Consider the following 15,669-nt stretch of genomic DNA (forward strand, 5'->3'; position numbering starts at 1 on the left):
GGAGCTGTAATATATATGCTAAAGATGGTTTGTCTGAAATGAAAATTCTAACAACTCATTTTGCCTTAATTTTTGTTTTCTCTTTTTGTGGGAACAGAGGTAAGGTCTACAATGATATACATTTTAGAGGAATTTTATGTCATTATAAGTATGTAGTTTGTTTTGCCAGATATTCTTCTTTCAGTCACTAGGCAGCATAATTAATAGTAAAAAGCCTTGGTAGTTTATTTTATCATATCCCTTTATTCCTAGAAGCACTTTATGAGAATTCAACTATTAACACAGACTACTATAATAAAGGACTGTGTGAAAGCACATTTGGATAGTGTTTTCATTTTGCTGGCAAACTTAACTATGTTTCTATGCAATGTATGTGAGCCCCACCCAAACTTTAACATGTTTCCCATTTTGATGAGGTCCAATCAAGGGAAAATGCAACAACAAAAAATCTTCCTGTGTGGCCTGTAGATATCAAATCTGAAGATTATTAATGCATTTCCAGCTTGGGACCATAAGCAAACAAACTCTTCCACAGATAACTACACCCTTCCTGTTTGGGATTGAGTTTACTGTGGAACAGATTTCGGAAATATGTTTCTGACTGTTGTGAATTTTATTTATAAAAGTTTGGAGGGTGAGGTTCTTCCTTTAACAAAAAACTAATTATTTCCTGTCTAATGCCCAACCATTGCATTTTAAGCAGTCTTTTTAGAAAATCTACCCTGTAGTAGAGAATTACATTGCTTTGGGCAGTTCTAGTTGTTGTCAACTAATGTACAAAAATTTGTCTATTTCAGTGAATAATTCAAAAAGCATTTACAATTAAAAAATAAAACACAGCCTTTAAATGCTTGTATTATCTTGTCTCCAGAGTGACAGTAGTTTGCAGTTTAAATGTATGAACACATTTTAATATGGTTTTACTTTTGATATGCAAATCTGTAGTACATTTATGTTCTGTAAATATGCTAGACAAAGAGTTACAGTTTAGGTAAAACAGCAGATTTACATTAAAGAATTTGCAGGTTAATTCACAGTGTAACCTTATCCTCATCTAGTTACATCTGCTATAAAGAAGCCTATAAAATGTAGGCCACCCACAAAGTGGTCTTCTGAGGCCTGTGGTTGGTGTTAGAATGCTGTTATTATGTGGCTTGACTGGTTTGGTAAGGAATTTACCTTCCCCCATGGGGACTGCATTGGCTTCATTAGGTTAGGTACTCTGTGTTTGTTAGACCAATTCCTGTGCTCTATTGCCTTGACAGCCTATGTAATATCATGTGAATGGTATACTGTTTCCTAAGTTGGTTTATTAGAGTAGTTAGTAATATCAATTCTGGGTCATGTAAACCTTAAGATAAACTGGAATAAATGTTTGGTTTAAATAGTTGGATTAAAGTTAATGGCTATTAGTAAATTTCATCACTATTTAGAAAAAGGGGTGTGTGTGTGTGTGTGTGTTAGTACTGAGATGGAGAAGGCAGCTGAGGGTTTTATATATTTTAATTTCTAGGTCATTTGAAAAACGTATTCTTTTTAATTTGGGGCTTGTGAATAGTTTTCAAGAGCAAAGAAGTGAATTTAGTATAAGTTAGCAACCTAGTACTGAGAGTCAAAAATAAATATTCTTCTTTAAATATCTATTTTAAAGGATAAAAAAATCTTGCAGACATTTAAAAAATATTAGCAGCAACCACAACTAGCAGTGATCATTTGAGGAATGAAAACTATCATAAGCGAAGCAATGTCTCAAATTACTTCTTTCTAAGGTTTTAAAAAAATGAATAAAATCCTTTTTCAGAGAATAAACATGTTATGTTGATTGTTTTTGTTAAATTTGGAAAAGTTAAAATTAATGTGACAGTTCTTTTAAATCAGACAATTTGTATTTCACTTAATTTTCATGGAGACTTAACTGTAATATTTCTTTAAATACATGAATTGCAGAGTATGAAAAATAGCATAGAAATCTAAAATGCATTTTGTGACTGTAAACTGAAGAAATAACATTTAGTCTGGAGAAAATTTAGCAATTTTTGGGCAGGAAATAATACCTAATTGCCATTGATAAAAATTATATATACATATTGAAGTAAAATAGTATAATATATACATTGAGGTGGAAAAAATATTTACATGTATACACATGTATACATGTGTGTATCTATATATACATATGTGTGTACACACATGCATGCATGAACATGTATGTGTATAACATACTGTTTTGATCTTAACTCTGCCTTGGTGATTTTAATTATGGTTAAATATTTATAACTTGAAAAGCTTTTTTCAAATAAATACTTTCAGCCTTCTTATAGTTGTCTTTTGTATACTAAACAGAATTTAAAATTTGTCATCTGGTCATGATTCAAACAAATAATCTGAAGTTAGGGGCTTGGAAACTTACTTCTTCCAAACAAGTAAAAAACAAAGCCATCAGCGTGCCTTACCTAGCTGGCATTTGTTCTCAGTTCTTCTCATTTCTAGTCTGATGTCCTGTTAGTAGACTGCCTTATGCTTGACAAACGCCATGCCAGATTTCTATAGTCAGTGATGTGGTGTATCAGTGCTTTTCTACTCTTTCAGCTTGTCAGCAAATCTCAGAGATAGAGGTTTAAATGGCCTTTGGCAGTAGTGTATACTCAGAGCCAAGAGAGGTTCAGCAGTATTGTGTCTCCCTTTTAGATTTTAGCACCATAGTTCTGCCAGCTGAATCAGCTCAATGTTTGGCTAATTATTCTTAGCTAACCACAATGTATTTCATCTTTCTAGGTTTACCGACAAGACTGTGAAACTTTTGGGATGGTTGTGAAAATGCTGATTGAAAAAGATCCTTCATTAGAAAAGTCCATACAGTTTGCATTGAGACAAAATTTACATGAAATAGGTGAGCGGTGTGTTGAAGAACTCAAGCATTTTATTGCAGAGTATGATACCTCTAGTCAAGATTTTGGAGAACCTTTTTAGATTACTTGCTCAGGCAAAAAAAAAAAAAGTTTCTAGATTTTTTTCCCCCTGGATTGTGTAAATCCTTAATATATGGAATTTTTGTGATGAAGAGAAATACTTTATGATAGTGACCATATTTCCAGTATCAAATAAACATCTAAAATAGTCTAAGATATTTTAATTCGAATTTTTTTAATCTACATGTAGAGCTTCCTAATCCATACTTATCTTTTTTTCCCTCCTAAAATGATGGTCAGTTAATTTTTTAAGCTTTCTTGAAAATGCAGTCCTGGAGAGCAGCTTTCTGTACTTACTCATGTCCTGTAGTCTTCCTTAGTATGCGATCATTTGTTTGGTCACACTAATGTACTGTATAGGTTAGAGATCATTCCACTTAAACATTTATAGTCTTTTTGCATTTCATAGTCAGTGATACCATGTGAAGATGTTAGAATCCTGAGGTGATTTTTATTGACTTGTTGCTTGCTTATCTTAGGCTTTGTAACTTTTAATATGTTTAAGTATATTACCCAAATAAATTGAATACTTTGTTATCTTAGAGAATATTTGCTTTGAGGATAACTCTCATTGTGATAAAACAGAGCACTTAAATCTCTAAAATAATAAAATCCTGTTTTCCAAGTAAATGAACTGTCTTCTATTAAAATGGTCCTGAAACTCCTGACTGGTCTCACTGATGTGTGAGTTTTAAACAATATCATATATAAGACTAAGAGAAGGGGCAATTCGAGATGAAAGATGAGGCCTATTTTAAAGTTGAGATTTCTTTAAAACTTTCTAACCAGAATAGAAAAATTTACAATATGGGGGAGTAGTGGAGTTTCATTTTTTCCGTAGGCCCATATTCCCCATCTCAAGAAAGAAGGTGATAGATGACATATCCATAATTAAACCATTTACAGATTATGCCTTTGTTAATCTCTGTTTGTAGTCTAACAGACTCTTTGTTCTGCTGCCCTTTTTAGGGGTTCATAGCCCTCTAAAAGTGTTCTTGAACGAAACAAAGCAGAGTAGGCTGTAAGCCTAGCACAACTACCCTTCACCAAGCAGCCTATGTAAACAGTCCTTCATGAGCGAGCCATCCAAATCACGGGTTAGTTAAGAATCTAACTGGGACAATTAGGATATTCCACTCATTTCCTGATCACTTCCAGCTGCCCAATGGCATTTAGCCAAAATATGTAATTTCATGGCATGTGTTCGGAAACCTTTAAAAATGTTTGTTATTGCTACCCAATTTCATTATCCTCCCATCCTCTTTCCATTTCCACTCTCCTCTCACTTGAATTCTGGCATTATTTTTAGTGGCCTCTATTGATTATATCCAGAGAGCTACCCCAGAGTAGATAAAACTTATATTAAAAGTGAAAATAGCAGTGTAAATAATTGTAGTGGATCCTGTAATGCGTGCCTCAAAATATGTATTATGCCATTCCACAAATTAAAAAACTAACTGAAGGCAACAATTATTAAGTTTCCTATATGAGACCACCTTGAATTTAGATATTGCACATAAGCCAAAACTAAACCCTACCTATCATCTTTGCTATTTTTCCCTAATGTGAACAGTGGTTTTATCTGTTATCCACATTAGAAAGACTAAGAAAGTAGTCTTGTTTCTCTCTTGCGCCAATGTTTTTCTTGTTAAATATTCTAATTCCAGGATTCATTTCCTTAAGTCAAGATGTCACAAGTTTAAAAATAAAACTTGAGACTCAACTACCTTGAGGCAAAGGAGTTGTTCACTTTGTTGAAATTCATTAAACTAGAGAAGTTTTACTCACAGATGCATTTAAATATAGGTTCAACAGATAATTCCTTTTCCCCTTTCCCCAAATTACATTCAACATTTAAAGCTGTTTATAGCTTGCCATCAGCATTATTCTGGTAGGCTTGTCAGTGTTAAATCTTTTATTTTTAAAGCTTTTTAAAGTCTTATTTTAAGATAGATGAATTCAGATATGTGCCAGAGTATGTATGTTGCAAAATGTTCTTGATTAAAGAAATTTGTTTGTAAATGATCCATTGTTTTTGAGTGTGCCCAATTCCTGTGATAAAGGTTTCACTGTCTTACCATAAAGCCTTGATGATCAACAGGGGAAGAGCAGATATTGTGAAGCTTTTTGTGAATTTTAAAAGTGCAAAATAAAGCAACTGGGTTTAAATAATTAGATTGTCTTTTTTGTTTTTTTTTCTTAACAGGCTTAGAGTGTCTTGCTTAAATGTAGATTTTTATTACCCTCTACTGCAAGATGGCTCCTGACTCAGCAGCAGGATGGAGGAAATTTGAGGATTGAGAAACTATTAACTTTGGTGACTTGGGGAGTCTCCATGTCTGAGAAAGCAGTTAAGCAAGATAAGATTGAGCGTACAGTAGTGCCCAGTAATTGTGTAATTAGGAATCTGAGTTTCAGAGAATTACAGAATTAAAATCCTACGTCTTTATAGTAACCTCTGGAGGACAGGAACCACATTGTCCTTGTGACCCCAGTTCCTAGCATAGTTTGGAACGTTGTAGGTCCTCCTATTTTTTGATGCTTCACAAAAGAAGTGACATTTGATCCCCTGGGTCTGGGAGGAATAGGACTTATTCAGGGAGAGAATGAAGAGTATTAGAAGTTCAGGTTGGGGAAGACAATAGGGGACGAATGTAGGAAAAGGTAGGTTGAGAGCAGAATATGAAGGACTTTGAATCTGAAATCTCCTGCTTAAGAATAAGATTTTAAAATCATCACCTTTGTATTTATTCTTGCCAAAAATGTTGATTTCTCACAGCCCCTCAGCCACTTCCCAGCCCTGAGCCAATTCACAGACCCAGAACCTCACGAAGGAAAGGGAGGGCAGATCCCCTTAAGAAAGGAAGGACTGTGCTACAATGCCGAAATAATAGTATAGTGGTCTCAGCTTCATTTCACACTTCTTCCTACAAGGGATCCTAAACCCCCAGGAGAGCGCTGACAGTTTTTTGGCAGCAACTTTGGAGATGGTGATCTGGTCATCCCTGAAATATTCATGGTGGACAACATTCAGTGCTTTGGGCAGCCAGCCACCCAAGCGGCATGATGTCTGTCACACTGCTCAGGCTGGCACCGGCACCTCCAGTGAGTAGTGGCCACATTCTGCTTGTTAGACCAAGGTTTGTGGGTTAGCATCTCCTTCTTGCCAGTTCTCTTGAGAGCACTGATGGTACCCAATTCAGTGAAAAAGAAAAAAGTGCTGGGGCGGGGGCAGCTAGTAAAACTAAGGTATAGTTAGCAGAATCTATTCTTCCCTTTTCCCGTGGTAATGGAATTGAAATTGAGTCACATGACAGCCTAATTAGGACTATATTTGCTGTGTCCCTCTCGTCACAGGTGTGATCAGGTGACTAAGTTCTCTCCTGTGGAATTTGAGCGGAAGTGCTGCTACTTCTGGGCTGGGACCCTTAGGACAGTGGATGTACCTCCTTCATGCTCTCTCTTATCCCTTCCCTAAAGTAATAGGAATAGCAACCCAGCCTTGAATTGTTGCAGAGCCACAAGATGGAAGGTGCCTGGATCCCTGTGTGACCATATGGAGTGCTGAACTGTTATGTGAAAGAGGAATCAACGTCTTTATGGTTTAAGCCATATTATTGGTTTCTGGTTAGCAGCTCACCTTTTGCTCAAACTAATACAAATGATATTTGAGGGTTAGCTTCACTGAAGTTGGCTTTCAGCAGGCTGCACCAGTCCTGCATTTCCATTGTACGCTAATAATTGATCTTGGAGTAATGGGGACTGATTATATAAAAGGCTTTGCTAGTCTACTGTAGAGTCTGTTTCAAGTTGTGTTTAAGATGTCACTTGATGACGAATATTGTTAAGGCCGTGTGCACATTTGTATAGCAGTAGAGACAGCCTGCTTTTTATAGCATGTTGTTTTTTGAGCTCTGCTCCCATAGATTAATGGTGTTCTGATGTTAGACTGTTATTATTGAAATTGTGTAAGGTTTTTTGGGGGGTTTTGTGTTTTATTTTTTATTGAGGTAACATTTGTTTATAACATATGTTTCATGTGTACAACCTTATATTTCTACTTCTGTATACTCTACAGTGTGCTCACCACCAAAAATTTAGTTTCCATCCATCACCATACAGTTGATCCCCTTTACCCATTTCACCCTCCCTCCCACCCCTACCCCTCTGGTAACCACTGCTCCGTTCTCTGTATCTACATGTTTGTTTTTGTTTGGTTTGCACATTTGTTTTGTTTTTTATATTTCACATGAGTGAAATCATATGGTATTTGTCTTTCTCCGTTTGACTTACTCACTTAGCATGATACCCTCAAGGTTTATCCATGTTGCTGCAAATGGCAAGATATTCTTTTTTATGGTTGAGTAGTAGCCCATTGTATATATGTACCACATCTTTATCCATTCATCAGATGGGCTTCTAGGTTGTTTTCATATCTTGGCTATTGTGAACACAGGCGTGCATGTATCTTTTTAAATTACTGTTTTCATATTCATTGGATAAATACCAAAAGTGGGATAGTTGGATCACATGGTAGTTCTAAATTATTCTGAGGAATCTCCATACAGTTTTCCAGAGAGGCTGCACCAATTTATATTCCCACCAACAGTGTATGAGAGTTCCTTTTTCTCCACGTCCTCACCAACACTTGTTTAAAATTGTGTAAGGTTTTAAATCTTTTTCCCATTTGTGTGTGTATGTGAGAGAGAGAAAAGGTTGAAGTTTATTGAAATATAAACATGTGAGGACATGTAAGATAGAAAATAACCACAACATACACAGACACTTGCTGCAAGAGGACATCTGAGGTCTCTATCCACCACCTAAGCTGCCCATGTGCGGTCATGTTTTTCCTGGTTAGAACACGTATGAGATGGGGAGAGGAGAGGACAGAGTAGCCCTGGCTGACTGGCACATGGCCTTCAGGACTGCGCCAGCCGGGAAAGCTCCTCCTGGCTCAGGGCCCTGTTCCGGGGACTCCTGTTGGTGCCCCCTCTCAGGCTTTCTGGCTGAGACCCTGCTGTTGTCCTTGAGGGCAGCGAGGGTTCACTGAGAGGGTAAGCCTGGGCGGGCTGCCCGGGGAGAGGGAGAGGATCTGGTGACAAGACACAGTACGCTGTCCCTGCATCCTTCGATTGGGAAGAGGCCATCCTTCATGACCAAACGCCTGAGAAAGACACACGGACCAAATGTCTGCGATGCCTTCTAGTGGGCCCAGCACCAGCCGACGGGTGTGCCCACACCCTACGCTCGCCTGAGGCTTCTGAGGCCAGAAAGGGGGTCGGCCCCCAGCAGGTGGGGCTGCGTGTGTGTGTGTGAGAGAGAGTGTGGAGGGCTCAGGGAGGGGAGAGAGAAGCTACAGTCCAGCAGAACTGCCGCTCAGCAGGCTGAGGTTTCGTGCTCAAGCGTTCGCGTTCCCTTTCCTTTACTGGCCAGGACTGAACCTTAGCCATGATGTGGGCTCGGCCAGTGTGGCTTTCCACCATCCCAGTGGGTGGAGTTCTACTGAACCCTGTGGGCCTTACTCAACCGAGAGGTGAGTCTTGTGTGAAAGTCACCTTTTCTTTCCAACACAAGAGCAACCTGGTCCACCCCAGCGGCCAAGAGGAGAGGCACTGCTTTCTCAACATCTCATCCTCTGGGGCAGCTCAACCTCTGCTGCAAAGGCCACGGCCTCCCAGTCCTGAGGTGGGAATGTTGAGTGAAGGAGATAAGCCCTGCAAGCGGGGGGAGGGGCATGGGACTAGTCCCGCCTTGCAGGAATTTCCCATTTTTAAAAACTTTGTATTCTGCTACTTCTGTGTAGACTCTAGTGTACCATATCGGATGTAGCTTACGGTACATTTCAGGTTTAAGATACTAAGTGTAGGATTCAGAGGAGCACCATGATTTTCATTTGTTTCATTATCTGAACAAGGTTAGAATGGCCACACTAGTGTTTTTTAGATTCACACACACTTTTACAGGTTATAAGCCAATGAGGATTTTTTTCTCACTTTACAGTTAAGGGCAGAAGGTATAAGTCATCTAAGGTCATATAGCAGGAAGGGGCAGAGGCAAGGTTTTACCCAAATCTTTCAACTCTACACTCAGTGTTTGTTCTTGGAAGAAGTGGAAGTTCGGTGGTCATTCAGAACTAGGTTCCAATCCTGACTCCAGGACACACTAGCTATTGGTATGTACGCTTAAAGTGTGATATGACTGTAATGGGCAATATATAAAAATAACTTTACAAAAAAGTTTCAATAACTTTCAAATCCTAGCTCAGTAGATTTTTCCTGGTTTTCACCTATCGGTTCCCATGACCTGTGCTTTGGAGTTAGTTTAGAACACACCTTTGAGGCTCCTAAGAGGTGGTTGCTAAGGGGCAGGTAGCAGGTAGGGTCACAGGGCCCACAGCCAGAGCTCTTTCTTCGGCTGCGGTACTTGGACCCACGGTGGTTTGCCAAGAGCCATTTCAGTGGAATGAGCCTGGTAATTCAACTCTCCTATTCTAGGAGCCAAGATTAAACACAGTTAACACTTTTTCAGCTTTGCTTACAACTTGTTCAGAGATTCCAGACTATGCTGCCAATAGCATTGTAGAAAAAAATCTTACTTTTCATCCTGTTAATTGGGGAGAAACAACATTTGGGAGGAAAATATCTTGTCTTCCACATACTCTGTGCCATCTTCAGACTGCCTACAGGCTCTGATAGGGAGATAACCATTTCCAAACTTCATGGTTTAGTTTAACCTCTTGCCCATTCAGAGTCCCAAGCATTAATATAAAAAAGCACCAACCGTCTTTACAGTTCCCAACTCCCATAAGCCATGGTGTTTGTTTGGAAGGATCATCCTTTTAGGAATCCTTGCCTAATATGTTGGTAAATGAAAGAGTCAGAAAAGGGAAACAACACCTTATGCTGAGTGGGAAGACTTTTCTGTTGGCTGACCCAATAAATTCAGTCTCCACAGAATACTGAAGCTGGAAGGAGACCTTTGGGGTGGTTGGGTACTCTCATTTCACGCAAGTGGAAACTGGGTCAGAGCTTTTAACCCGCCTGAGTGAATGAGAGAGGTGAGTCTCCTAACCCAGATCTCCTGAATCCTGAAGTCCAGTGTGCTTCGCGTCACTCCAAGGTCAGCTTTGTGGTAGATTTATATTAGACCAGTAATCACCTTTTCCAGCATCAGTTACTTGGTTCGTTTATCTAAGAACACTACAACAAGTGTTGGCATTTAAGAGAACTAGTTTCATATTTTTAGTATTTTTATGTTGTCTGGAATCAAATGCTTCTGGAGAATGGGCTGCAAGTTACTTCTAAAGTTGTCCTAAACAGCACCTGGTACACACACAGCAGTAGGGATGTGAAATTTCTTTTGCAAAAAGAGAAGTTGAGGCTAAAATGGATCTCTAAAATGGGACTACCTGACCAGCTAGCTGGGTCTGTTGAAAAAGAATAGACTGGCTCTGATCCTGTGACCAAGTCTATACACGTACCCCATGTCTTACTTTTCCTCCACACTTCCTTCCTAAACATTTTGTGGAAGCCACCCTTCAACTTTCTTCCTCTGGTAGAGTTATTGCTTCTGTGACTTTGGCAAAACATGAGCTCAGAGATGCAAATTTCAGTTGCTCCTGTGTATTTCTCCCGTTTACCTGGAAGCCTTCCTCCTGTGCTTGAAAGTGAACAGAAAACCCATGTGACTGTACCGGAGCATGCCTTATTTTTAGACAGTTCGAAGAATGGCTAGAGAATCTAACTAGGCAATTAGCAATTTCCTCATTTGCCTAATTAAAAAGGTTTTTTATAATTGTGTTGCTAACATTAAATTGGTAATGAGGCTCTTAGTGGAATTTTTTTTAATCCCAATAATTTTTCTTCCTTGTGCCTCAAAAAAAGGTCACATGTATTTCTGTAAACAGTAATTAGTCGTGCCTCCTCGAGACAGCTCTAAGAGACAGCTTCAAGTGCTTAATTTATAACCCATGCATTGGTGGCTTGCTGATGGCAGGCTCACTTTGTTCAAAGGGTTTCAGAAATGTTTGAATTAGTTGCTAGCATTGAGAATCTGGCAGATGTTTTACAGAAGTTCAAATTCCTGGTTCCTTTTGTAAAGTCTGAAGGTCTAGCACGTACACTGCTTCTCTGTCCACAGCGGCAGTCGAGTGCGCCTTAAGAGAGAGCAGGTCAGTCAACCAAAGCCTGCCCACACAGTGTTGACAATCCTGTGCGCTACGCACCCTCGGGCACTCCCCAAACACCTCCACACCCATACTTGCCCAGCCTGTCACCCAAGGACCTTGTGGGGCAGGGCCACATGCCACAGAGGGAAATCTAGCAGTCTTCAGTGCCCATTCCAATTTTACTGCCCTTTTAAGATGGCCCGTGCTTTGTATCTAAAGTGAGAGGGGTTAGACAGCAAATCTCTCCTTGCACTTCTGGTACTTTTTATTTAACTCAGGAACTGGAAAGCAGAGTGCCAAGAAGAGCAAGTGCACACACAAGGTGAATCATTTTCTTTTACTGAGTGCTGAAAGGAGTTCCCATTGACGTTTTATCAGCATCCCTACATGGGCTGTAAGCAAAATGTTCTCCAGTTTGGTCTGAAGTGAGGAAAATGCAATCATTAGGGTTCTGCTTCACCCATGTAGAGATTAGAGGCAGTGTTTTAATATTTGATATTTACCTTGGGACTAAATTTTAGAGTTTAGTGACTGACTAGACACTTTGTTAACTAAATCTATATGAACACTTTATAGCAACCGTAGGCCTAGTTTTCTAGCCTAATTAATTCTTTACAGAACTGCAAGGTAGCTGCTTCCCTTTCTTCCTTTGTAGTCTTCTTTGTTATTGCTATTAACCAAGATTTAAAAGCTTTAAAGGTTACGTTATTATTATGAATAAATATTTCTGCATTCCCTTAATCCTTTGGCAATCTGTATAACCCTTATATAAGGAAATGAAAAGATGAATAGGGTGATTATTGCCAGAAGCAAAAGCAACTATGACTTGAAAACTACTGAGGACGGTGACTTCAGCTTATACCTGCCTTTCTCCAGGTTAAGTAAGGCTGAATATTACCTGTTTACTATTTGTTATCCATCCTTTCCAAGCAACAGTCTTTTCTAAAAGGATGCCCACTGTTTGCAGCATAGGATCTGAAAAGGTCTTCAAAAATCAGGAAGTCTGCTCCTGTGTCACGTGAGATCGTGAGGGAAGAAGCACTCTCATACTTGTAAATGTAGAGCAGGAGATGGCCTTCCGGAGGAAAACTGGTGATAACCATCAAAATTTTAAATGCATAACCCTTGTCCCAGGAACTGTGCTGCTCAGAATTTATGTGCATATGTGCCAGTGCAGGATAAGGTGTCTATGAGGAAATTCAAGCCCATCACTAAAGGACTGGTGACGTAAATTATGGTATATCCAAAAGTAGACTATTATGCAGTCATTGCAAGAACAGAATGAGGCAGACCTATATGCACTAATGTGGAATGTCCACATGTAAAGTGAGAAAAGCAAGTCTAAGCCGGTCTAGTTTGCTGCCATTTTTAAAAGATACATTAATGTAAATATGGTTTGAACATCTGAAGGATACACTAGAAATGGATAACAGTGGTTCCTTCTAGGGAGGGGAACTGAGGGGTGGAGAGTGGAAAGGAGATTCTTCACTGTTTTTTGTTGTTGTTTTTTAACCACGTGTATGCATTTTCTTTTCACTGCTATGTTTTTAAAATGAACCAGACAAGGGAAACGATGATGCAGTTATTGAGGAAAGAGCTCTCCCCTCATTGGTGTGCTTCTGAAGGGGCTCTGTCTAGCCCAGATACCAAACCTTGCCCCATCCAGGGGAGGGTATAGTGGATGCTGTCGAGCACTGGTTTTCCTGTTGGATTCAGGTCTGCCCTCCCAAGGCCTAACAGCTCTCCCCCATACCAGCAAATACAGACAGCTTTGCTTCTGTGCCTCAACTTCTGTTTTGTGCCGACTGGTAGGGCAAGTGGACACGCAGGAGTCAAATGTTGGTCTGTTAATGGTAGGAGAACGGCACGGTAAATCAAAGGAGCAAAATGGATCCAGTGATCTGGATATGTTTGCAGAGATCTGTGTTCAGAAAGGTAGTTTGTTATTTATTAAGCATTTATTAAATACCTTCCTAAAGTTCTGCGATACCACTGGGACACTGAGTTAGTTAGGACTGAAACATATGTGCAAGAATGGCCCATATCAAAATATTAGCTCATCAGTTCAAATCCAACGTAATTCTCCCTTGAAATAGAACCACATATTAACTTGAAGTAACCAGTAACACAGCATCCTCTAAATACTTTAAAAGAAAAACATAACCAGAAGGCCCGGTTTTCAAAACTGCTGTTAAAGGCCAACAAATTAGCTGGAAAGGAGGGATGAAAAGGAATAAATCTACAAAGTACTCTGCCACAGAAAGCAGATCCTTGTAGTTTTTTTGGTCTCTTTCCATGAGATAATCACTACCTTGCTGAAAATGGGAAAGGCAACCCCTGCCCATCCCAAAGGGGAAAAAAAGTATTCACCCAAACAGCTTCTGCTTGTTTTTACCATATATTCCAGGTGTACGTGTAGGGGTTTTTTTTGTTTGTTTGTTTTTACATTTATACAGTTTACATTGCTTGACCCATAAATAACACTGGTAAGATTAATAGGGCCATAGTTTTAAAGAGTATTTACATAGCCCCACCATGCATACAGAGCCTTTTTAATATTGGAGGAAAAAAAAAAAAAAAAAAAGGAACTTTCCATCACTAGGCAATATAAATTTGACCATCTAAACTTATAAACCCTGACTAAAATACAAGCAATCATTTCATCCATAAATGCTGTTTCTGGTTCCCTAACAAATCTAGCACTGCAGTGTAACAAACATCTTACATTTCAGGGATATAAAAATATCAGCTTTAAAATCTGAACTGTACAGTATATACATTAATATTTGCACCGTTAAATTAGGAATACACTTAAGTCTATGAGATACTACATTATAAATAGCAATGTTCTTTTCGATCTCTAGCTGGAGCTAATACAATATAATGTTTACCTGGCTAATGAGGGTTGGAAGGGGACGACGTGGCCTTGCATGACGGGACGCACAGTGTTGGCTGGGTCACATGACTACGTGCATGCCGCACAACAGGACAGACTGTCAGGACCTGGACCAACCTGGTGCAGATAAACGACAAACACTAGTGCTTTACAAAGGTGGCTCGAGTTCTCTATTGTCTAAAATCAACACCCCCATCCAATCACCTCTCAACAGGTTCTTGAGGATCTCTTGAGGGTTGGAGATCAAACCGTGATGCACCCGACAGGCACAAGAGGTCACGTCCACCTGGCACCATCCAAGGAGGGTAAATGGAGAAATCACACCTTCCAAAGGCTAATCTGACACTGTAAACAGCAGTCGGGGTCTCATTTACATGGGCAAAGCACTTGAATCTATTTTAGCAACTTTCCTATGGAAGAAAAAAGATACGATTTAAGATGGTTAATGGCTAAGTTTACAATCTCCACAGCTACTAGATTAAGAAATGATACAGTTTTTGCCCTTGTGTCCCTTTTTCTTCTTGGATTTAGTTGTCCTCTGACCAAACTGAGGAGTGGGGAGTGCGGAAGTTGGACTAGAAAGGTCGTCTGTATAGTATGCGTATCTCTGTGGCCGGGGCTGAGGAATTGGCTGTCCGAGAAAATATCCTTCTTCTTCTGAGTCGGAGGAGGAGGAGGTGGAGGAGGAGCACCAGGAGTCGTCGTCCTCCCCGTAGAGTCCCAGAAACCGAGGCCCTCCCGGCTTCTGCAGGGTGTAGTCGGACGTGGCGTGGGCGTACCGCCCGTACAGGTCAGCGTTCTGGATGTAGGCCTGGATCTCCCGGGCACTCTTACTCTGGATAAACTTCTCATAGTTATCAGGGGCGTAAAGCCGCAGCCTGTCCTTGGGAGAGTATTTTCTTTCTGTAACGAGGTTCAGAGCATTGTCCGAGCGGGACTTCCTACTTCTTCTGCGGCGATGGTGATGAGACCTGGGTCCCCTTTCTTCAAAATGGTACACCCGTCTCCGCGTTCTCTCGCTCATGGGCGGCTGCCGGATTTCGATGTTCTCATAGCTTCCGTTGTCAATGACATCATCGGAAAACTTGACCTGCTGTGGCCTGGACTGAGACTTGGACCTGCGGAGTACTGGCAGGTGCACTGGCTTCTCCTCAGGCAGGACTTTTTCTGGACACAGCTCTGAACTGAGGCTCTTCAAGGACTCTGTGCTCCTGTGCAGCATGGAAGAGTTCAAAGTCCCCATATTGCTCATTTTCTCACAGTCTTCTGCCTCTATTTCCTCGAAGTTTTGCAGAGAATATAACGATGGCCTTGGCTTGCTTTCTCCATCCACCGAAGCCCCTAAAAGAAAAGCCAAGACAAGATGTGATTCTCAGTAATCCTGATACTCTGACACTTATTACCAACAAGCTACTGAAAGGAAGCATTTCAAAGTGACGTCTCTCAAACCTCAGTATCTGATTAACGATCACTAGGCAAAACCAACATACTACAATATACACTTAATTGACAAGAGGTATGAATTTTGTTATTGAAACAAGGGGCCCAGCATCTCCTACGAGCCCAGCCGTTTTGGAGCCAAATGTGAGTTACAGCCCATGGGATGAGCAGCCAGACTTTAAAAGCTTACCTTC

At 40.1% G+C, this 15,669-nt stretch overlaps 2 protein-coding genes across 18 annotated transcripts in view; one reads left to right on the plus strand and one right to left on the minus strand.

Annotated features, from left to right (window-relative positions):
- Positions 1-5,141, plus strand: part of PPHLN1 (periphilin 1) — a 234,071-nt gene extending 228,930 nt beyond the window's left edge. For all 7 annotated transcript variants that reach the window (XM_059935650.1, XM_059935651.1, XM_059935656.1 and 4 more), the window contains one exon: positions 2,776-5,141. In XM_059935650.1, the coding sequence (XP_059791633.1) occupies positions 2,776-2,970 (195 nt within the window). In that variant the 3' untranslated portion in view covers positions 2,971-5,141. The remainder of the gene's footprint in view (positions 1-2,775) is intronic.
- A 7,937-nt stretch (positions 5,142-13,078) lies between these two features.
- The window catches only part of PRICKLE1 (prickle planar cell polarity protein 1), a 107,355-nt gene continuing 104,764 nt past the window's right edge, over positions 13,079-15,669 (minus strand). For 10 of the 11 annotated variants that reach the window (XM_059935671.1, XM_059935665.1, XM_059935667.1 and 7 more), the window contains one exon: positions 13,079-15,376. In XM_059935671.1, the coding sequence (XP_059791654.1) occupies positions 14,514-15,376 (863 nt within the window). In that variant the 3' untranslated portion in view covers positions 13,079-14,513. The remainder of the gene's footprint in view (positions 15,377-15,669) is intronic. The other variant, XR_009505346.1, reaches the window with a different exon arrangement.

This window comes from Balaenoptera ricei, chromosome 10 (genome assembly GCF_028023285.1).
Source record: "Balaenoptera ricei isolate mBalRic1 chromosome 10, mBalRic1.hap2, whole genome shotgun sequence".
Lineage (NCBI taxonomy): Eukaryota > Metazoa > Chordata > Mammalia > Artiodactyla > Balaenopteridae > Balaenoptera > Balaenoptera ricei.